Here is a 23,873-nt window from a genome sequence, read left to right as displayed (position 1 = left end):
GGGACTAGTTGAAGGCTGAACTGGTCTAGAACCGCATCGTCACGTGGATCTGGCTGTCCAGATGGGGACGGTGTGCAAGAACTGGAACCGCATCGGTGCGAACTGTTCCATGTTGCGAGGGAGGAAGGCGCAGATGTGTTTCTTCACTAGCCTCTCAAAGCATTTCATGACTACCGAGGTAAGGGCCACCGGACGGTAGTCATTCAGACAGGCTGGGGAGGCATTTTTTGGTACCGGTACGATGATGGATTTTTTGAAGCAGGCAGGGACCACGGACTTGTCCAGGGAGAGGTTGAATAATGTAGTGAGCACTGGAGCTAGCTGCGTAGCACAGGACTTGAGTACTCGCCCCGAGATGCCATCGGGGCTTGCAGCTTTTCTCGTGTTCACCCATGTCAGAGCCCTCCTCACGTCGTGCTCGGACAGCGAGAATGTGTGCACATTCCTCCCTTCAGCTTCGGTAGCCAGCCCGCTGGCGGTATTGTCGATAGTCGGCAGACCTGGAGTGGTGTTGCCCCTCTCGAAACGAGCGTAAAAGGAGTTCAGGTCATCAGCTAGGGAGGTGCCGGCACTTGCGGATGAGGGAGCGGTGCTCCGGTAGTTGGTTACAATCCGTAGCCCCTGCCACAGGCTTCTGGTGTCCTGCTGCTCCATCTGTAACTCCATCTTGTCCCTGTACCTTCTCTTTGCGTCCTTCACCGCCCTTCGCAGTCGGTAGGACTCTGCCTTGTAGACGTCCATGTTTCCTGATGCCAGGCCCGAGTTGTAGGCAGCGGTGTGAGCATTCAGGGCCACACGAACGGACCTGTCTACCCAGGGTTTTTTGATTCGGAAAGGTGCTTACCCTTATCGTGGGGACAATGTTGCGATGAAGTCCATGACTGCTTCCGCGAACTCACTGACGTCACTGGAACTTGCTTCGAACATATTCCAGTCGACATCACTCAGTGCATCTTGCTGCATGGCCTCTGACTGGTCGGACCACCGCTTTATGTCCCTCGTCTCTACCGCTTCCCGAACTATCCTCTGTTTATTCTCCGGTAACAGGAAAATGGCAGCCTGGTCAGATTTTCCTAGGGGAGGGAGTGAAACGGCCTTGTAGCCTTTCCTGAACGGTGTTCCTCACAGCATGTTGGAAATTAAAGGACGTTCTTTCCAGAAGGAGATGAGGAGAAACATCTTTAGTCAGAGGGTGGTGAATCTGTGGAATGGTTTGCCACAGAAGGCAGGTGAATGGGGTTAGGAGGGAGAGATAGATCAGCCACGATTGAATGGCGAAGTAGACTTGATGGGCCAAAGGGCCTAATTCTACTACTATTTCTTAGGAATGGAAAGTCTAACGTAGATGTTACAACAGAATAAGAAGTGGCATATCCTGTAATTGGAGAAATATACGTAATGAATCATTAAGTTGTGTATTTCCGTGGTTTCACTACTATATAAGCACATTACTCCATAGTTCAAAAGATTATAAATATTTGAAACCAATTGGAGTAGGGATGAAATTCTTTCTCTCAAGACAGGAAATCCCATCGTAACCTCATACTATGATGTCAACACAAGGAAATTGTGGCTTTCGGTTTCACAATCTTCCAGACATTTCCAGGTTATTTTTTAATTCGTTTTCCTTAAATCCTTAATGAAACATTGATTAATTGGATGAGAATTTTGTGAGGTACAAATTAACTTGGGAGATAATCCTATTTACCTGAATTTCATAAGGAGGTAAAAGACACTTTGACAGGTACATGGATAGGAAAGGCTTGGAGGGTTATTGGCCAATTATGGGCAAATGGGACGGGCTTAGATGAAGCATCTTGGTCAGTGTGGAAGAGTTATAGTCATTGTCATACAGGCCCTTCGGCCCAACTTTCCCACACTGACTGACATGTCCCATCTACACTACTCCCACCTGCCTGCGTTTGGCCCATATCCCTCTACACCTATCTTATCTATGTACCTGTCTAAATGTACAATAGTATCTTCCTCAACTATATCTTCCAACTGCTCGTTCCATAGACCCAACACACTTTGGTTACCCCTAAAGTTCCTATTAATTCTTCCCCCCCTTCTCCTTAAACCTGTGTCCTCTGGTTCTCGATTCCCCTACTCTGGGCAAGGGAACCTGTGCGTTTATCTGATCTATTCCCCTCCTGATTTTGTGCACTGCTATAAGTTCACCTCTCATCCTCTTGCGCTTCAAAGAATAGAGTCCAAGCCTGCTCAATCTCTCCCTATAGCTCAGGCCCTCGAGTCCTGGCAACATGCTCATAAATCTCTGCGCATTTTCCATTTGTCAACATCTTTCCCATTACAGACTCTGAAGAAGGGTCGCGACCCGAAATGTCACCCTTTCCGTCTCTCCAGAGATGCTGCCTGTCCCGCTGAGTTACTCCAGCTTTTTGTGTCTCCCTAAAGGGCCTGTCCCACTTACGCAACTTTTTCGGCGACTGCCGGCACCCGTCATAGGTCGTTACAGCAGCGGCCAGAACAAGGTACGACTCTTTGGGCAACTACTCATGATCATACAGGCTTCACCCCGCGACAAGTTGCCGGGGTGCCACCTGGATGGTCGTGAGTATTCCCCTCAGTCGCCCAAAGAGTCGTTGCGTCTTTCTGGTCGCCGCTGGATTTTCTACATGTTGAACATTTTCGCCGACTTATGACGGGTGCCGGCAGTCGCCCGTTAGGCTTGTTTTCTTTCCTGCCACCTCCAACCACACAAGCTGGAATTTGACCAAAACACAAAGTGCTGGAATGACACAGTGGTTCAGGCAGCATCCATGGAGGGAATGGAGAGGTGACGTTTCGGTTCGGGACCTATTGTGGGCAAAGGTTATAGGAGATGTGTGGGCCACATCCGGGGTGTCATCATTGTTCTGTTCAACACATAGTTGATCACCTCTTGCGAGGAAGTCAACCATGGGAGGCTCAGGACTAGTAAAACCAAGGTATTGAACCTGAACCGCAATAACCAACCTGACCTCCCGGTGGCTCAGCACTTCAACTCCCCCTCCCACTCCGTATCCGACCTCTCTGTCCTGGGTCTCCTCCATGGCCACAGCGAGCAACACCGGAAATTGGAGGAACGGCATCTCATATTCCGCTTGGGGAGTCTGCATCCTGGGGGCATGAACATTGAATTCTCCCAATTTTGTTAGTCCTTGCTGTCTCCTCCCCTTCCTCAGCCCTCCTGCTGTCTCCCATCCCCCAGCCTTCGGGCTCCTCCTCCTCCTTTTTCCTTTCTTCTCCCCCCCCCCCATCAGTCTGAAGAAGGGTTTCGGCCCGAAACGTTGCCTATTTCCTTCGCTTCATAGATGCTGCTGCACCCGCTGAGTTTCCCCGGCTTTTTTGTGTACCTACTGAACCTGACTACAGGTAATATTAGCGAGCTGCTACTAGTCTACTGAAGGGATGTTTTGGATGCCGTGAAACTGCCAAGGCAGGCCCTCTGGAATGTTTGTTGCTTTGTGGGCTGGCAGAGCAGCTGCTTCTCTGCGCCAGAGACCCGGGTTGGAAACTGACCTCAGGTGCTATCTGGCATCGGGGGGGCTATTAGATTGAGTTTGCCTTCCATCGTGTTGCTTTGTCTGCACCTACTACTAGCAAAGCAGGAGGATGTAATCATGAAAGCTTGTTCCCAGAGCCACCCCATGGGGAGTAGTGATTTATGAGCAATGGGCAGACCATGGGCAAGGGCTCCTAACACCAATGGCTTTTAGTCAGTTCTGCAGTGACTGGTGGGGTACCGCAAGGCTCGGTGCTGGGACTGCAGCTATTTACAAGGGTAGCTAATTTTATCCCACTTTTTAAGAAAGGAGGGAGAGAGAAAACGGAATTATAGACCAGCTAGCCTGACATCGGTGGTGGGGAAGATGCTGGAGTCAATTATAAAAGATGAGATAGCGGCACATTTGGATAGCAGTAACAGGAATTGTCCGAGTCAGCATGGATTTACGAAGGGGAAATCATGCTTGTCTAATTTTCTGGAATTTTCTGAGGCTGTAACTAGGAAAATGGACAAGGGAGAGCCAGTGGATGTAGTGTGCCTGGACTTTCAGAAAGCCTTTGGTAAATTCCCACATAGGAGATTAGTGGGCAAAATTAAAATCCATGATATTGGGGGTAGGGTACTGACCTGGATAAAAAAAATGGTTTGCAGGCAGGAAACAAAGAGTAGGGATTAAGGGGTCCCTTGCTGAATGGCAGGCAGTGACTAGTGGGGTACCGCAAGGCTCGATACTGGGACCACAGCTATTTACAATATACATTAATGATTTAGATGAAGGGATTAAATGTAACATTAGCAAATGACACAACTGGGTGGCAGTGTGAGCTGTGAAGAGGATGCTATGAGGCTGCAGGGTGACTTGGACAGGTTGGGTGAGCGCATGGTAAATGCAGTTTAAAGTGGATAAATGTGAGGTTATCCACTTTGGTGGAAAGAACAGATTATTATCTGAATGGTGTCAAGTTAGGAAAAGGGGAAGTATAATGAGATCTGGGTGTCCTTGTAAACCAGTCACTGATATACAGGTACAGCAGGCAGTGAAGAAAGCTAATGGCATGCTGGCATAATAAGAGGAGTTGAGTATAGGAGCAAAGAGGTCCTTCTGCAGTTGTACAGGGCCCTGGTGAGACAACACCTGGAGTATTGTGTGCGGTTTTGGTCTCCAAATTTGAGGAAGGACATTCTTCCTATTGAGGGAGTGCAGCGTAGGTTCACAAGGTTCATTCCCGGGATGGCGGGACTGTCATATGTTGAAAGAACGGAGTGACTAGGCTTGTATACACGGAATTTAGAAGGATGAGAGGGTATCTTATTGAAACATGTAAGATTACTGAGGGATTAGACACGCTAGAGGCAGGAAACATGTTCCTGAAGTTGGGGGAGTCTAGAACCAGGGGCCACAATTTAAGAATAAGAGGTGGGCCATTTAGAACGGAGATGAGGAAACACTTTTTCACCCAGAGAGTTGTGAATCTGTGGAATTCTCTGCCTCATTCCTTCTCTCCAGAGATGCTGCCTGATCTGTTGAGTTACTCCAGCACTTTGTGTCTTCATTTTCCAAATGGAGCTCTGCCCGTTAAGAATTGAGTTAAGAATTCCCAAATGGATTGTTTCCATTTCTTTCCCTTCCAACTCCATGTTTGTATTCAGGAAGTCTGCCCTGGAAAAGCTTCCTGCCAGCTAAAAAAAAAAGAACAAAAAAGAGATTATTTATTGTTCAGAAAGCAATAAAATAATGTTTCACCGGAATTGCCTTTTTCCTTTTTTGTAATGTATCCTGTCTGTATAGGTGGCCAAATGCCTTTAGTGGTATTTATTTAACGATACAGCCCAGAAACAACAGTTCAGCCCACCAAGTCGGCGCCAACCAGCAATCGCCGGACACTAACACTACCCTACACACACTAGGGATGATTTGCAATTTTACTAAAGTGAATGAAACAATTTTACCCAGGTGGCGCAGCGGTAGAGTTGCTGCCTTACAGCGCCAGAGACCCGTGTTCGATCCCGACTACGGGTGCTGCCTGTACGGAGTTTGGACCTTCCCCCCCGTGACCTGCGTGGGTTTTCCCCGAGATCTTCGGTTACCTCCCACACTCCAAAGACGTACAGGTTTGTAGGTTAATTGGCTTCCGTATGAATGTAAATTGTTCCTAGTGGGTGTAGGTAGGATGGTGTTAATGTGTGGGGAGCGCTGGTCGGCACGGACTGTTTCCGAGCTGAATCTCTAAACTAAACTAAACTACTCTGCAGAGAGTAGTGCGTTCGGCCGACCGCACTATGGGAACTTCACTTGCCCCCCTACAGGAACTATACATCAGGAGGTGCAACTCCAGAGCCAACAAGATCATGAGAGACCCCTTCCACCCCTGCAACGGACTGTTCCAGCTGCTACGATCAGGCAAACGCCTCCGTTGCCATGCGGTGAGGACGGAGAGGTTGAGAAGGAGTTTCTTCCCAGAGGCCATTCGGACTGTAAACGCCTTTCTCACCAGGGACTAACTCTACTGAACTTTTTCCTTCCATTATTTAGTATGTAAAAGAATATGTGTGTTATGATTGTGTTTATAGTTTGTTTGGTTGTTTGGTTGTCTGTCTTTTTGCACAAAAGTCCGCGAGCATTGCCACTTTCATTTCACTGCACATCTCGTATGTGTATGTGACAAATAAACTTGACTTGACCTGCAAATCTGTACATCTTTGGGAGTGTGGGAGGAAACCGGAGAACCTGGAGAAAACCCACGCAAGTCACGGGGAGAACGTACGAATTCCGTACAAACAGCACCTGTAGTTGGGATCGAACCCGGGCCTCTGGCGCTGTAAAGCAGCAACTCTACCGCTGCGCCACTGTGAAACCATTAATTGTTTAATTGATTAAGGGGGGTGGGGGGGGAGGGGGGGGAGGGGGGGGGGGGGGAGGGGCGGTTCTGAGGGGGTCGCTAGGGCCTGGGTTGTTGATTCACGTGTGAGGCGTTGTCTCTGGGTGCCGCCAGGAAATTTGGAGGTAAGGGAGAGAACATTTACTACACGGGATGCGGAATGTTGGCATCGTAGGCGAATGGTTTGTTTCCTGAGCAGGCTCGGTGTGGGAGGAATCAGGGGAGGTGTCCTGGGAACATTCAACAATGAGAGCACTTCGACAGCATTGTCCACATTCCCATGACGTTCTCCAAGGGGAATGCTTCCCAGGGAAGGACATCATCCAATTCATAATTTCAAAGGATAGTCAACAATAGGAAATATCTATTCAAACTTTCCGAACGGTTGTGAATGGTCCACAAGTGATTGTTGTTGCAAATGGTAATATTTTATATTTTTTTAATACATTTTTTAATCAATTTCCGCTAATTATTTGTGTAAGGTGTTCAGCTATTATCCCTTTCATGAAGTCGAAACAAGGAACTGCAGATACTGGTTAATGCACAAAAGGACACAAGTGCTGGAGTAACTCAACAGGTCAGGCTGCATCTTTGGGGAACATGGATAGGTGATGCTTCAGGTCATGATCTGAAGCATCTATCCATGCCTTCTGGAGATGCTGCCTGACCTGCTGAGTTAGACACATAGAAACATGGAAAAAAAGGTGCAGGAGTAGGCCATTCAGCCCTTTCGAGCCAGTACCACCATTCAATATGGTCATGGCTGATCATCTAAAATCAGTACCCCGCTCCTGCTTTCTCCCCATATCCCCTGATTCATTTAGCCCAAAGAGCAATATGTAACTCCCTCTTGAAAACATCCATTGAATTTGCCTCCACTGCCTTCTGTGGTAGAGAATTCCACAGATTCACAACTCTCTGGGTGAAAATGTTTTTCCTCATCTCAGTCCTAAATGGCCTACCCCTTATTCTTGAACTGTGTGTGACCCCTGGTTCTGGACTCTCCCCAACATTTAGGAGATTGAGGGGGGATGTTATAGAAACTTACAAAATTCTTAAGGGGTTGGACAGGCTAGATGCAGGAAGATTGTTCCCGATGTTGGGGAAGTCCAGAACAAGGGGTTACAGTTTAAGGATGAGGGGGCAAGCTTTTAGGACCGAGATGAGGAAAACTTTTTTCACACAGAGAGTGGTGAACCTCTGGAATTCTCTGCCGCAGAAGGTAGTTGAGGCCACAGTTCATTGGCTATATTTAAGAGGGAGTTAGATGTGGCACTTGTGGCTAAATGGATCAGGGGGTATGGAGAGAAGGCAGGTACAGGATACTGAGTTGGATGATCAGCCGTGATCATATTGAATGGCGGTGCAGGCTCGAAGGGCCGAATGGCCTACTCCTGCACCTATTTTCTATGTTTCTATGTTTCTAACTTCGGGAACATTTTTCCTGCATCTAGCCTGGCCAATCCCTTAGGAATGTTATGTTTCTATAAGATCCCCTCTCATCCAGCAACTTGTTTCCCTTTGATTAATATTGACAGCAGTAATTGTAATTGTAAGTTCATTAATCATTTGAATTATTATTTCAGGTTACCGAATGAACCACCTCTGGATAAAGGCCTGATCCCTTGGCTGGGACACGCCCTGGAATTTGGACGGGATTGTGCCAAATTTTTATTGAAAATGAAGACCAAACACGGAGACATTTTCACAGTGAGCTTCCTTTAATTTCAATACCACAATTGCCTAGAGTTTGGAATTTGCTCTCCCTTTAGTGCATCAAAGATGCCCTCCGGTTCATAAGTGATAGGAGCAGGATTAGGCCATTCGGCCCATCAAGTTTACTCCGTCATTCAATCATGGGTGATTTGTCACTCCCTCCTAACCCGATTGTGCTATTCATGAATGTATCTATCTCTGCCTTAACGACAGACAGAATACACTACAAAACTGGCTCAAGGCAATTCCTCTGAGACCAGTTATTGGGAAAAAAAATCCAAAATTGCACAAAACCCATGAAATATGGTGCCATAATGTTTAGAGATGTTTTTATTTTAGAGATATAGCATGAAAACGGGCACTTCGCCCACCAAGTCCATGCCGACCAGCGATCCCCGCACATTAACACTATCCTACACACATTAGGGATGATTTAAAATTTTACCAAAGCCAATAAAACCACAAACCTGTTCAAACAGAACATTGCGTTCAGTTCTGGGCATGACATTATAAGAAGGTTATTGTTAAGCTTCAAAGGGTTCAGCGAAGATATGGGAGGATGTTGCCCAAACTAGAGAGTCTGAGCTATAGGGTGAGGTTGAGTCAGCAGGGACTCTATTCCTTGGAGCGCAGGAGGATGAAGGGTGATCTTATAGAGGTGTGTAAAATCATGAGAGGAATAGATCGCGTAGATGCACCGGAGTAGGGTTCAAGGTGAAGGGGAAAAGATTTAATAGGAGTCTGAGGGGTAACTTTTTCACACAAAGGGTGGTGGGTATATGGAGCAAGCTGCCAGAGGAAGTAGCTGAGGCTGGGACTATCCCATCACTTAAGAAACAGTAGGACAGGTACGTGGATGGGACAGATTTGGAGGGTTATGGGCCAAACGCCAGCAAGTGTAGATGGGACATTGTTGTCCGGTGTGGGCAAGTTGTGCCAAAGGGCTTGTCTCCACACTGTATCACTCTATGATTCTATGACTCTAATGTGTAGGAAAGTGCTTGTGTACGGGTATCGCTGGTCGGTACAGACTCGGTGGGCCGTGGGCCTGTTTCCGAGCTGTATCTGTAAACTACCTTTAGAAAGGAGTTGTGGAGTAATTTCTTTAGTCAGTGGGCGGTGAATCTGTCAAATTCATTGCCACAGATGGCTGTGAAGGCCAAGACTTTGGGTGTTTTTAAAGTGGAGATTGATGGGTTCTTGATTAGTAAGAGGGTCAAAAGTTATGGGCAAAAGGCAGGATAATGGGGTATTGGGGGAAAGTAGATCACCCGAGATTGAATGGCAGCGACTCGATGGGCCGAAAGGCCTAATTCTCCTCCTATGACATGAACTTGATCCATATCCCTCCAATCCCTGCATATTTGTGAACATATCCAAACGCTTCTTAAATGCCACTATCGGGAAGAGCCATTACTGTGAAACAAAAACACACATAGTTCACACTTAAATGTCCGAACATTACATACGATCCAATTTATACCATTCTGGCGTGAAGAGTTTTCAAAGGAAAAGTGGTAATGTAAATCTTTGAAGATATACACAAAATGCTGGAGTAACTCAGCGAGACAGGCAGCATCTCTGGTTGAAAAGGAACCCCTCCTTCTCTCCAGAGATGCTGCCCGTCCCACTGAGTTACTCCAGCATTTTGTGTCCATCTAAAGCTGTAAACCAGCATCTGCAGTTCCTCCCCACACAATTAAAATCATTGCTTGACAAGACACTTCAAAAAGAGTTTTATAGTTGCCACTGCTGCTGCTGGGCCAGTTCCTGTAATGTTTTGATTCCATCCTTTGGAAAATGAAGTTGCTCCAAACAGGACTCCAAACAGAAGGGTAACACCACTGCCATCTAGTGGCACAAACTCAGGAAGCAGCAGGGCCGAATAAGAGATACAGTGTACTGAGGAGAATGGAAGAAAAGATGTTTAGAAACCTAACTCTATTTGGGCGGGAACTGCCCCAGGCCACTCTTGCATCATCACAGGCTTCTTCATGTTGAATCTGAGTCATTATTATGTCTGAGTTAGCATTAAAATAACACAATAACATAACTGCAAGGTTCAGCTGCAGTGTCGGAAGTAATGCGTATTTTTGCGACGGGCTCAGTTTAGGTGTATAATTGTCACGTGCACAGAGATGCAGTAAAGGACTTTGTTTTGCACGCTGGCCATGCCGCTTTTAGTCGAGTTCAGAGATACAGCGCGGAAGCAGGCCCTTCGGCTCACCGAGTCCGCGCCGACCAGCGATCCCCGCACACGAACACTATCCTCAACTCTTCTTCTTCTTTCATGTGGCGTGCATAGCCTAAAGTGTTCTACTTGATCGTCCGTTTGTGCACATCTAGTTGATTGCATTAGTCGACCACGTGAAGGTTGCAATCTTCCACCCCATCCTCAACACAATCGAGTCAGACACAAGCACGATAGGAAGTATGAAGAGGAAGGCAATGTCCATGCAGTAACGTTGGGATTGGGTTATTATTTATTAGAATCCCGCTAATAGGGAGTTTTCTGAGTCTGCTAGTGCGCGCTTTCAAGCTTCTGTTCCTTCAATGAAGGAACGACCGGGGTGGGACAAGTCTTCGATTGTGTTGGCTGTTTTTCCCAGGCAGCATGAAGTGTAGATGGAATTAATGGTGGGGTTAGACACAACACTCAGCAAGTCAGGCAGCATCTCCGGAGATAAACAATAGGTGACGTTTCATGTCGAGACCTTTCATCATAAGGTCATAAGTGATAGGAGCAGAATTAGGCCAGTTGTCCCATCAAGTCCACTCCACCATTCAATCATGGCCCATCTATCTATCCCTCCTAACCTCATTCTCCTGCCTTCTCCCCTTAATCCTTGACACCCGCTACTAATCAAGAATCTATCTATTCTCTGCCTTAAAAATATCCATTGACGGCCTCCACAGCCTTCTGTGGCAAAGTGTTCCACAGTTTCGCCGCATAGACCTGGTCTGATGAATGGTGGTGTCTGGTCATCGTGGACTTTATTACAGCTTGTGTTATCTGAATCTTAAATTCACGCAACTAAGATTGGTGCCAACATTTGTGGCGACTTTCACAAAGTGTTCCCGCTGTTCTAATGATCATGTCTTCCTTTCACTTAGGTCCAAGTGGCCGGGCGGTTTGTAACGTTCCTGTTTGATCCCCATTCAATCGACACAGTTGTATTGGAATCCAGTGCAAAGCTAGACTTCAGAAAGTACTCATTGGCTTTAATGGATCGAATCTTCAATCTTCAGCTTCCTGACTATGATCACACTGAAGAGAGAGCTATGATGAGAAGGTAAGTACACTGCATTTAACTCGATACATCCTGAGTAGGAGTAAACGGGTCCTTTTCACAATGGCGGGCAGTGACTAGTGGGGTACCGCAAGGCTCAGTGCTGGGTCCTTGAAGGCAACATCTCCAAGTTTGTGGATGACACTAAGCTGGGGGGCAGTGTTAGCTGTGAGGAGGATGCTAGGAGACTGCAAGGTGACTTGGATAGGCTGGGTGAGTGGGCAAATGTTTGGCAGATGCAGTATAATGTGGATAAATGTGAGGTTATCCATTTTGGTGGCAAAAACAGGAAAGCAGACTATTATCTAAATGGTGGCCGATTAGGAAAAGGGGAGATGCAGCGAGACCTGGGTGTCATGGTACACCAGTCATTGAAGGTAGGCATGCAGGTGCAGCAGGCAGTGAAGAAAACGAATGGTATGTTAGCTTTCATAGCAAAAGGATTTGAGTATAGGAGCAGGGGAGGTTCTACTGCAGTTGTACAGGGTCTTGGTGAGACCACACCTGGAGTATTGCGTACAGTTTTGGTCTCCAAATCTGAGGAAGGACATTATTGCCATAGAGGGAGTGCAGAGAAGGTTCACCAGACTGATTCCTGGGATGTCAGGACTGTCTTATGAAGAAAGACTGGATAGACTTGGTTTATACTCTCTAGAATTTAGGAGATTGAGGGGGGGATCTTATAGAAACTTACAAAATTCTTAAGGGGTTGGACAGGCTAGATGCAGGAAGATTGTTCCCGATGTTGGGGAAGTCCAGGACAAGGGGTCACAGCTTAAGGATAAGGGGGAAATCTTTTAAAACCGAGATGAGAAAAACATTTTTTCACACAGAGAGTGGTGAATCTCTGGAACTCTCTGCCACAGAGGGTCGTTGAGGCCAGTTCATTGGCTATATTTAAGAGGGAGTTAGATGTGGCCCTTGTGGCTAAGGGGATCAGAGGGTATGGAGAGAAGGCAGGTACAGGATACTGAGTTGGATGATCAGCCATGATCATATTGAATGGCGGTGCAGGCTCGAAGGGCCGAATGGCCTACTCCTGCACCTAATTTCTATATTTCTATTTCTATGTTTCTATGATAGCGAGATCAAATAATTACTAGGTTGTGTGAAATTACTGATTTAAAAATGTATTCCATATCATTCACCATTTTCCGATTTGTAAATTCATGATGCAACCCATTGCCATTTTTGTTCATTAAGGGCCTGTCCCACTTAGGCGATTTTTTTCGGTGGCAGTCGAAAAATATGCTGTTGCCACATGGCGGCGGGGTGATGCGGGGTGATGCCTGTATTGTCGTGAGTTGTCACCTCAATTGCCATTACTTTTTTTTTGTCGCCGCTGGATTTTGCAATGTTCAAAACCTCTCGGCGACAGAAGGCTTGACATCGCCTGTCTTCTCCTGTCGTAGGTTGTCGTAGGTGGTAGCCAGGATGACACCAGGTGACGTTGGTTGTCACTGGGTCATGACCTCGGTGAATTCCATTGGCGACAACCTACGTCAACCCACGTCTACCGGCGACAGTTCCGGCTTCAAGAGAAGTCTACAGTTGTCTTCATTTGTCGCTGACAGGGTCGTAGCTTGTCGTAGCTTGTCACTGGTGGAGGTAAGTTGACTTCGGGTGTCATAGGTTGTCGTAGGTGTGGTTGTAGGTAGACGTCCTGAGTCGCAAGGAATTGTGTCGCTGGTTGTTGTAGCTTGACGTCGACTAGTTGGTAGCTTGTCGTGGTCATTATTGTGGGGTGGGTACATTTCCGCCATCAAGATCAAGATCAAGATTCAATTTAATTGTCATTTGGACCCCTTGAGGTCCAAACGAAATGCCGTTTCTGCAGCCATACATTACAAACAAATAGACCCAAGACACAACATAATTTACATAAACATCCATCACATCGCTGTGATGGAAGGCCAAAAAAACTTATCTCTCCACTGCACTCTCCCCCCCCCCCCCCCCCCGATGTCATAGTCAAAGTCAAAGCCCCCGGCTGGCGATGGCGATTGTCCCGCGGCCATTAAAGCCACGCCGGGTGATGCAAGGTCGCGCACCGGGTCTTGGTGTTAGAGCCCCCGGCGTGCGCTCGCAGAGTCCCGCGGCCATTCCAAGCCGCGCGGGGTGGTGCTGTAGGCCCCGCTCCAGGAGCTCTTCGACCCCGCAACTGGGGCGGGAGAAGTCGCCGTTGCGAGAGCCCTGAAAAGGGGTCTCCCTCCAGGGACCCGCGGGCTCCCGGTGCCGCCGTCCGCCAGACCCGCAGTTGCAGCCTCCGAATCTCCAGAGGTCGGGCCGCAGCAGCAGCAGCGCTCCACCACCGATCCACCCGCTCTGGACTCGGCCAGCTCCGCGACGGTGACAGTGAGTCGTCGGCACCAGAGTCCCCGGTCTTCTCCTGTTGGAGGCCGCTCCTCGTTGCAGCCCCAACGACAAAGGAGACCCGACAAGAAAGGTCGGGTCTCCCGCGCAGGGAGAGATTTAAAAGTTACCCACACACCCCAACAAAAAATAACAAAAACTACATAGAAACATAGACAAAAAATAATAAAAACGCGGACGGGCTGCAGAGGCTTCTGCTGACGAGAGTCGCGCCGCCTACCATTTATGCCCCAACACTGACTGTCACCACAGTTGCCTAAACAATCGCCTAAGTGGGACAGGCCCTTTAATTTAAATGCAAGTGATTTTTTTTAAAAACTTGCTATATGTTAATGGTGCAAACTATTTTTTCAAAGAATCATTGACCGTAGGAAATATTTCTTCATTTGTTTTCCGAAGCATAGTTTGGGGTTACAGGTATTAAAGTCGAGGAAATAAATTTAATAAATTAAAATTGAGTTGAGTGAACTCATTGATCTTGTGTGGAATTAAATGGCAAGAGATGTTGAAAGTTGTGGCTGAACAAGCAGTTGAGGCGTTGGTTGTGACCTATTGAAGTTGAAATGAATTGAAAACAATATTATCACATGTGACATGTCACAGTGGAATTCTTTGTTTAAATACCATACACACGGCACGTAAAGGGCGTCAACAAAGTCACACCCACCACCCACGCTGGGCACCCCTTAATGCCAGGGAGGTCCCACAGGCATGCGAAACTGCAAATGTAACACCACTCCTCATTAAGCTGTAAAGAGTGCAGGGAAGAGTTATAAGGATGTTGCCAGGACTTTGGGTACTGAGCCATAGGGGTAGGTTGGGCAGGTCAGGACTTTATTCTTTGGAGCGCAGCAGGCTAAGGGATGATCCTACAGAGGTGTATAAAATCGTGAGGGGTATTGATAGGGTCAATGCACAGAGTCCTTTAACCCAGGGTGGGGAAGTCAAGAGCCAAATGGCATCGGTTTTCGGTGAGAGGGAAAAGATTTAGTAGGAACCTGAGGGACAATGGGTGTATGGAACGAGCTTCCAGAGGAGGTAGTTGAGGCTGGTACTATAACCAATATTTAAAAGATATTTGGATAGGAATGGTTATCGGCAAGGCAAATAGGACTAGCTTTGATAATTGTCAATAGACAATAGGTGCAGGAGTAGGCCATTCAACCCTTTGAGCCAGCATCGCCATTCAATGTGATCATGACTGATCATCCACAATCAGTACCCCGTTCCTGCCTTCTCACCATATCCCCTGACTCCACTATCTTTAAGAGCCCTATCTAGCTCATTATGGACGGCATGGACGAGATGGGCCAAAGGGCAGTTTCCACGCTCTATGACTGTGGCCCTTGTGGCTAAAGGGATCGGGGGGTATGGAGAGAAGGCAGGTACAGGATACTGAGTTGGATGATCAGCCATGATCACATTGAATGGCGGTGCAGGCTCGAAGGGCCAAATGGCCTACTCCTGCACCTATTTTCTATGTTTCTATGACTGAACTCTGGAAAAGAGAGAGGCAGAATGGAAGAAGCGATCAGCAAATGAGCCTGACGGCTGTCTTTGGAGGGAAATGATGAAACCTGATTTTTTAAGGTGGTAATGGCAGGACATTTGCAAAATGTCAATTAGACATTTAGTAAATGTCAAAAAGACAATTAAGCAAGTGCATGGCTTTATGAAAGGGAAGAAATGTTGGTCAGATTTGCTGGAGTTTTGGGGAGACGTAACAAGCAACATAGATAACGAAGATTCGACAGTCTAGAGTGTTTTATTGTCATATGTCCCAGATAGGATATCGAAACTGTATTTAGATTTCTACAAGGCATATGATAATGTACCAGATTAAATGTTTGAGCATTGATAGAAGTTCAGGGAATTGGAGGGGGGGTTTGGGGGGGGGGATATTGGGTTAGTCACCTCGCAGGCTGGGATATATAGTTGTAACTAAGGGTGGTGGGTGTACGGAGAAGGTAGTTAAGGCAGGGACTATCGCAACATTTACAAAGCAACTTGGTATTTACATGGACCAAGTGCAGGCAAGTGGGACTAGTCTAGATGGGGCATGTTGGCTGATGTGGGCAAGTTGGGCTGAGGGGCCTATTTCCACACTCTATGACTATGAGGTCAGCTCCAATTCAACATGAAGGTGAACTGTCTTATCATGTCTAGAACGTGAGTCAATGCATGTTGCACCCACTTAGTCTCGGTGAAATGTGTATTGATTAGGTGTTCATCAAAACCATCACCTTCAATGATCATGGTGAATCATACAGTGGTGGTTAGACTCTGAATCTATTTGTTCTGTTCAACCTGTTTCCCATTTGTTCTGTTCCAACATGTTTTACCAGCTGCCTCCAAATCCCCCATCGGTAGAGAAAAATATAACCAGCTCCAATGGAATCTCTCATTAATTAATTCAGACAAGAATAATTTGGATTCATTTGGCAGGTTGACATAGGAAAAAATAAAATCCCTGGTTAACTTCGGCAGGAGCATAAGTAAGCATATGCCCCCGTCCCACTTAGGAAACCTGAACAGGAACCTCTGGAGACTTTGCGCCCCACGTAAGGTTTCCGGAGGTTGCAGGTGGTTGCCGGAGGTTGCAGGTAGTGGAAGCAGGTAGAGGAGACTGACAAAAACCTCCGGGAACCGCACGGAAACCTTGGGTGGTGTACAAAGACTCCAGAGGTTTCCGTTCTGGTTTCCTAAGTGAGACGGGGGCATTACCGTGATAGATTGAAGATAGACGCAAGATGCTGGAGTAACTCAGCGGGACAGGCAGCATCTCTGGAGAGAAGGAACGGGTGACGTTTTGGGTCTAGAGCCTGGTACATTGAGCCTGAAGAAGGGTCAGTCTCGTAGCTGCAACGTCACCCGTCCGTTTCATCTGATGAGTTGAGGCGTTGGTTGTAACCGTCAGGTTAGCTAATTCTAACATTGAAATAAACAATCAAAGTTAAAAACATTTGTTATAAAGAACTGTGACCCCAGAACAAGGGGTCACAGTTTAAGGATAAGGGGGAAATATTTTAGGACCGAGATGAAAAAACATTTTTCACACAGAGAGTGGTGAATCTCTGGAATTCTCTGCCACAGAAGGTAGTTGAGGCCAGTTCATTGGCTATATTTAAGAGGGAGTTAGATGTGGCCCTTGTGGCTAAAGGGATTAGGGGGTATGGAGAGAAGGCAGGGATGGGATACCGAGTTGGATGATCAGCCATGATCATATCGAATGGCGGTGCAGGCTCGAAGGGTCGAATGTCCTGCACCTATTTTCTATGTTTCTATGTCCTTAACTACCTCCTCTGGCAGCTTGTTCTATACATCCACCACCCTCAGATTCCAGTTAAATCTTTTCCCCTTCAGCTTAAACCTATGTCCTCTGGTCCTCGATTCCTCTACTCTGGGCAAGAGATTCTGTGCATCTAACCGATCTATTCCTCTCATTATCACCCCTCATCCTCCTGTGCTCACAGGAACAGAGTCCCAGCCTGGTCAACCTTTCCCTATAGCTCAGACACTCTAGTCCTGGCAACATCCTCGTAAATCTTCTCTGTACGGATTCCAGCTTGGCCACATGGCTAGTGCACGGGTCGGCACGGACTCGGTGGGCCTTAGGGCCTGTTCCCGCGCTGTATCTCTAAATTAAACATAAGGGCATGCATCTATTGCAGGCAAATGGGATGAACATGGATCGTATTAGTCTGTGACCCATTTCCTGCGATTCCCAGCAATAAAATGCAGCAACTGCTTTCTCTCCTACAATCACCAGAGAAACATGCAGGTCACCTTTTGTGTGTTAGTTCCTATTCTAGAGCACATTTAATGCAGCAAATCTGGACCACTGTCGTTTTTGTTCTATCCTCAGCACTTGTGAAACAAAAAATATAGAAATATGTAACTTGTAAAGATCTAGAAAAAAAACATTTAAAAACTTGGGAATAATTAAAAACAATTAATTGAAGCATTTTAATTTACCTTCAATAATAAAAACCTTGCCTCTCTGATCTCGTAAAATGTCCTCCTTTTCTAACCTATATCCTCCAAACAGCAACAGAAGAAGTCACAGCAAGGGTAAAGGCAGGAAGGATGGGAACCAGAGGACACAGGTTTAAGGTGAAAGGGGGGAAAAGATTTAATAGGAGTCTGAGGGGTAACATTTTCACACAAAGGGTGGTGGGTGTATGGAACGAGCTGCTGGAGGAGGTACTTGAAGCAGGGACTATCGGAATGTTTTAGACAGGTACATGGATAGGGCCGGTTTAGAGGGATATGGGCCAAACGCAGGCAGGTGGGACTGGTATAGAGAACTGGTTAGCACGCAACAAAAGCTTTTCTCAGTAGATCTGACGATAAACTGAGGTGGGGCATGTTGGCGGGTGTGGTCAAGTTGGGCCGAAGGGCCTGTTTCCATGCTCTATGACTCTCTGTGACTCAGTGTTCAAGTGAGTTTACTGTCATGTGTCCCTGTATAGGACAATGAAATTCTTGCTTTGCTTCAGCACACAGAACATAGTTGGCATTGACTACAAAACAGATCAGTGTGTCCATATACCGTAATATAAATATATACGCACATGAATAAATACACTGATAAAGTGCAAATAACAGATAATTGGTTATTAATAATCAGAGTTTTGTCCGAGCCAGGTTTAATAGCCTGATGGTTGTGGGGAAGTAGCTATTCCTGAACCTGGTTGTTGCAGTCTTCAGGCTCCTGTACCTTCTACCTGAAGGTAGCAGGGAGATGAGTGCGTGGCCAGGATGTTGTGGGTCTTTGATGATACTGCCAGCCTTTTTGAAGCAGCGACTGCGATAAATCCCCTCGACGGAAGGAAGGTCAGAGCCGATGATGGACTGGGCAGTGTTTACTACTTTTTGTAGTCTTTTCCTCTCCAGGGCGCTCAGGTTGCCGAACCTCTAAGTGGCAACAAACACCCCATGTGCAGGAAGGAACTGCAGGTGCTGGTTTAAACCGAAGATAGACACAAAAAGCTGGAGTAACTCAGCGGGACAGGCAGCATCTCTAGGGAGAAGGAATGGGTGACGTTTCGGGTCGGGACCCTTCTTCTGACTGCACCCTATGCGGATCAGGACCCGAGTCATGAGTTGACCTGGGCCAGTGAGTCAGCGTTCTGCAGAGATTGACTGCAGTGTGTGTGTGTGTATGTGTGTGTGTGTGTGTGGCTGCGGCAATTACTGAGAGCCAGGAATGACACACAACATATGTCCTACATTAAAAACACACGCTGCCAGATGCAGGTAGTTAAATATTGATGTCTGGTCGACTTGCTGAGGGATTTACTTCCCTTTACAACAGAAAACCTGCAAGAAGCACATCGGCAACAGAGTGACAGGACTACACAACACTGAATCACAAGCCCTGTGGCTCACTGTGTTGATGCCAGCCTTCAAATAAAAACATCGAAACAGAAAATAGCTGGAGGAGTAGGCCATTCAGCCCTTCGAGCCAGCACCGCTACTCAATATGATCATAGCTAATCACCAAAATCTGTACTCCGTTCCTGCTTTTCCCCCCATATCCCTTGAATTTGTTAGCCCGAAGAGCTAAATCTAACACTCTCTTGAAAACATCCAGTGATTTGCCCTCCACTGCCTTCTGTGGCAGATAATTCCACAGATTCACAACTCTCTGGGTGAAAAAGTTTTTCCTCATCTCGGTCCTAAATGGCTTACCCCTTATTCTTATACTGTGACCCCTGGTTCTGGACTCTCCCAACATGGGGAATATTTTTCCGGCATCTAGCCTGTCCAATCCCTTAAGAGTTGTATATGTTTCTCTAAGATCCACTCTCATCCTTCTAAATTCCAGTGAATATAAGGCCAGTCGATCCATTCTTTCAGTCCCGCCATCCCGGGAATTAACCTGGTGTAAAATACCTATGTAACTAATCCCATTTACTAACACTTGGTCTCTAGCCTTCAATTCATTGGCAATCTTTGGCAATTCAATGGTCATCTTTAGTCTTAGTTTAGCGATTACAGTGCATAAACAGGCCGTTCAGCCCATCGAATCCAGGCAGACCGGGATCGCCAAGCATCCGTGGAGGCCAAGTCAATGGACATTTTGAAGGCAGATTCTTAATTAGTACGGGTGTCGTGAGAACTCGGGAAAGGGGTTATGGGGAGAATGGGGTCAGGAGGGAGAGACAGATCAGCCATGATTGAATGGCGGAGTAGACTTGATGGGCTGAGTGGCCTAATTCTGTTCCTATCGCTTATGACCTTTTGACAATCGGAATGAGGAGCGCGCCATTTTGTGAATGTAAATGTCAGCCACTGTATTGACATCGTTTTATTTTTGACAGGCATCTCCAAGGAAGGCATCTATCTTCACTCACACAGGCAATGTTCTCCAATCTTAAAACCTTGTTGGTGGCGGATGAAAATGGCACAACAAACAGCTGGAAGCAGGAAGGGCTGTTCAACTTCTGCTGTGGCACAATGTTCAGGTAACATATTAGTGAGCTCGGATGCTTTTGTGCCTGGCGGATAGTGCAGCTTATTATTGTCACAGTGAAAAGCTTCTGTGCTGCGTGCTATCCAGTCAGCGGAAAGACAATAACATGGTTACAATGAAGCCGTCCACAGTGTACAGATACAGGATAAAGTGTATAATGTTAAGTGCAGGAAAAGGTCGAATTTAATACAAATATAAATAGTTTGAAGGTCTCCAGTGAGGTAGATGGGAGGTCAGGACCACTCTCCAATTGGCGAGAGGCGGCTCAGTTGCCTAATAACAACTGGGAAGAAACTGTCCCTGAATGAGTGGGTTAACATATGAGCATTTGTCGGCACTGGGCCTGTACTCACTGGAGTTTAGAAGAATGAGGGGCCCCCTCATTGAAACATACAGAATTGCGAAAGGCTTGGATAGAGTGGATGTGGAGAGGATGTTTCCACTAGTGGGAGAGTCTAGGACTAGAGGTCATAGTCTCAGAATTAAAGAACGTTCTTTTAGGAAGGAGATGAGGGGAAATATCTTTAGGCAGAGGGGGGTGAATCTGTGGAATTCTTTGCCAGGTCAGTGGATATTTTTAAGGCAGAGATAGATAGATTTTTGATTAGTGCGGGTGTCAAAGGTTATGGGGAGAAGGCAGGAGAATGGGGTTAGGAGAGAGAGATGATTGAATGGCAGAGTAGACTTGATGGGCCGAATGGTCTAATTGTACTATCATTTATGACTACCGGATATAATGATATTTTATTTGTTTAATCAGGTCAGGATATCTTACACTGTATGGAAATGTAGCTGTACCAAATCAGGGGCAAACATCCAAGATTAAAGATAAAATTAATTCATCTGAAGTCTACAATGTGTACAAACGACTGGAGCAGGTCTTGATGAAAATAGCTCGCTCCTCATTATCAGCAGGTGAGCATATAAATGCAAGTAATGACACTAAAGGAAAGAGTATAAACCAAGTGGATGGTACAGTGGTGCTGCTGGTAGATCCTGACCTCGGGTGCTGTCTCGGTGGAGTGTGCATGTTCTCCCTGTGTGACCGTGTGAGTTTTCTCCGGGAGCTCCAGTTTCCTACCACATCCAGAAGACATGCGGGTTTGTAGGTTAATCAGCCCACTGTAAATTGCCCCCAGCTCCATCTCCAGCTCCATCTCCATCTCCATCTCCATCTCCAGCCCCAGCCCCAGTTCCATCTCCATCTCCATCTCCATCTCCATCTCCATCTCCATCTCAGCCCCAGCCCCTCCATCTCCATCTCCATCTCCATCTCCATCTCCAGCTCCATCTCCATCTCCATCTCCATCTCCATCTCCATCTCCATCTCCATCTCCATCTCCATCTCCATCTCCATCTCCATCTCCATCTCCATCTCCATCTCCATCTCCATCTCCATCTCCATCTCCATCTCCATCTCCATCTCCATCTCCATCTCCATCTCCAGCCCCTCCATCTCCATCTCCATCTCCATCTCCATCTCCATCTCCAGCTCCAGCCCCAGTTCCATCTCCATCTCCATCTCCAGCTCCATCTCCATCTCCATCTCCATCTCCAGCCCCAGTTCCATCTCCATCTCCATCTCCAGCTCTAGCTCTAGCTCCACCTCCAGCTCCAGCTCCATCTCCATCTCCACCTACATGTGGATTTGTAGGTTAATCGGCCCTCTGTAAATTGACCCTAGTGTGTAGAGAGTGGATGGGAAAGTGGGATTACATCGAACTAGTGTGAATGGGTGATCGAAGGTGGGTGGGCCGAAGGGCCTGTTTCCAAGCTTTGTCTCACTAAACTACACTAAACTAAAGTAAGCTATTGTGGCATGGAGCATTGTGATAACTAGATTTTCACTAACTATCTATTACGGCATGCTAATAAATAATGATTCTTTTTCTTGCTGGGTAGATGAGAAGAAGGAGGCTGCCTTGGTAAAAGAGCATCTTTGGCAATTGATGTCTGTGGAGAATCTAAGTTCAAGGTCGAACAGAAGCAGCTGGATTCAAACATACTGCAACCACCTACAACAGATCGGCCTTGACAAGGACATGCAGGCCCGTGCAATGGTTCTCCAACTTTGGGCCACACAGGTAGGGAAAAACATTTCCGTTCAGTTTTGTTTATTGTCAGGTGTACCGAGGTACAGTGGAAAGCCGTTTGTCGCGTGCCATCCACGTGCCAGCGGAAAGACGATACGCGATTACAATCGAGCCATTCACAGCGTACAGATGCATGATGAAGGGGATAACGTTTAGAGCAAGGTAAATTCTGATCAAAGATTGTCCGAGGGTCTCCAATGATGGAGACAGTAGTTCAGGGCTGCTCTAGCGACAAGACGGGTAGATGGACAGGATCTGGGGCCAAATGCAGGCTGGTGGGACTAGCGTAGCCGGGGCATGTTGGTCCGAGGGGGCAAGTTGGGCCGAAGGGCCTGTTTCCATGCTGTGTGACCCTCCGACTCTTTGACTCTGCAACCCATACAATACAATGGAGCTCTCAACACCGCTGCAGACCCATGTTTACATATAAATATTATCTTATCCATCCTGGATATCGGGCAGAGTCTTTTACCCAGACCTGCGGTTTCAAGTACAAGAGCAAGTAGGTTTCATAGGTGAGAGGGGCAAGATTTAGAGTGGTCGACCCCTGGAGATCACACAGACGGATCAGGAAGATAGTTCTGTCGGCTTCTGCACCTTCTTCATCTATCACGTTGATCGCTGGTCGGCGTGGCAATATAAATGGCCATCTTTAGTCTTAGTTTAGCTTAGAGATACAGCGCAGAAACAGGCCCTTCGGCCCACCGAGTCCGCGCTGACCAGCAATCGCCACGCATTGTGTTTAAGAAGGAACTGCAGATGCTGGAAAATCGAAGGTAGACAAAAATGCTGGAGAAACTCAGCGGGTGCGGCAGCATCAATGGAGCAAAGGAAATAGGCGACGTTTCGGGCCGAAACCCTTCGGGTTTCGACCCGAAACGTTGCCTGTTTCCTTTGGGTTTCGGCCCCGAACGTTGCCTATTTCCTTCGCTCCATAGATGCTGCCGCACCCGCTGAGTTTTTCCAGCATTTTTGTGTACCATCGCCACACATTAACACTCTTCTTCGTTTCGACTAAAAAACAGACTAAAAAACAGTTTTTACCCCACTGCTATAAAAGCACTAAATGTAGCCGCCAAGGAACGCAGGGGCGATACAGACTAAGGGACTGTGGTACACTGTGAAATCGACAGAAGGATGGAGGGTTGGGTGTTTATGCGTGCTATTTACGTGATATTTATTTCGTTGTTTATCTTTTAATATTTTACCTTGTATGTATCGTTAGCTTTAGAAATGTTTGAATGGTGCACTGACTGGCTGACATTTTTAAATTTCGTTGTACATGGTTCATGTCACAATGACAATAAAGAAACTATTCTATTTGTGTCCATCTTGTTACAAATGTCGACCTCGATGTCATCGTCCGCCCTGAAAAGAACGCAAGCTTCCGGCGACATTCAGTGGGAGCCATCACTTGTCGCAATAGGTGATGGTGGTAGCAGAATTAGCTCAGGATACTTCCAGTTTCCAGCCCTGCGACATGGACGCTTCTGCTGTGGGGCCACAATAACACTATCCTACACAAACTAGGGA

General features: G+C 46.9%; 1 protein-coding gene across 1 annotated transcript in view; it reads left to right on the top strand.

Moving 5' to 3' along the window:
- The window catches only part of ptgis (prostaglandin I2 (prostacyclin) synthase), a 57,497-nt gene that overhangs the window by 18,490 nt on the left and 15,134 nt on the right, over positions 1 to 23,873 (top strand). The window contains exons 2-6 of the mRNA XM_055652588.1: positions 7,977 to 8,100; positions 11,221 to 11,399; positions 20,096 to 20,239; positions 21,008 to 21,162; positions 22,150 to 22,331. Of these exons, the coding sequence (XP_055508563.1) occupies positions 7,977 to 8,100; positions 11,221 to 11,399; positions 20,096 to 20,239; positions 21,008 to 21,162; positions 22,150 to 22,331 (784 nt within the window). The remainder of the gene's footprint in view (positions 1 to 7,976; positions 8,101 to 11,220; positions 11,400 to 20,095; positions 20,240 to 21,007; positions 21,163 to 22,149; positions 22,332 to 23,873) is intronic.

Source organism: Leucoraja erinacea, chromosome 21 (assembly GCF_028641065.1).
Source record: "Leucoraja erinacea ecotype New England chromosome 21, Leri_hhj_1, whole genome shotgun sequence".
Classification (NCBI taxonomy): Eukaryota; Metazoa; Chordata; class Chondrichthyes; order Rajiformes; family Rajidae; genus Leucoraja; species Leucoraja erinaceus.
Note: the sequence above shows the minus strand (reverse complement) of the source record. Positions and strands in the feature narration are given on the sequence as shown.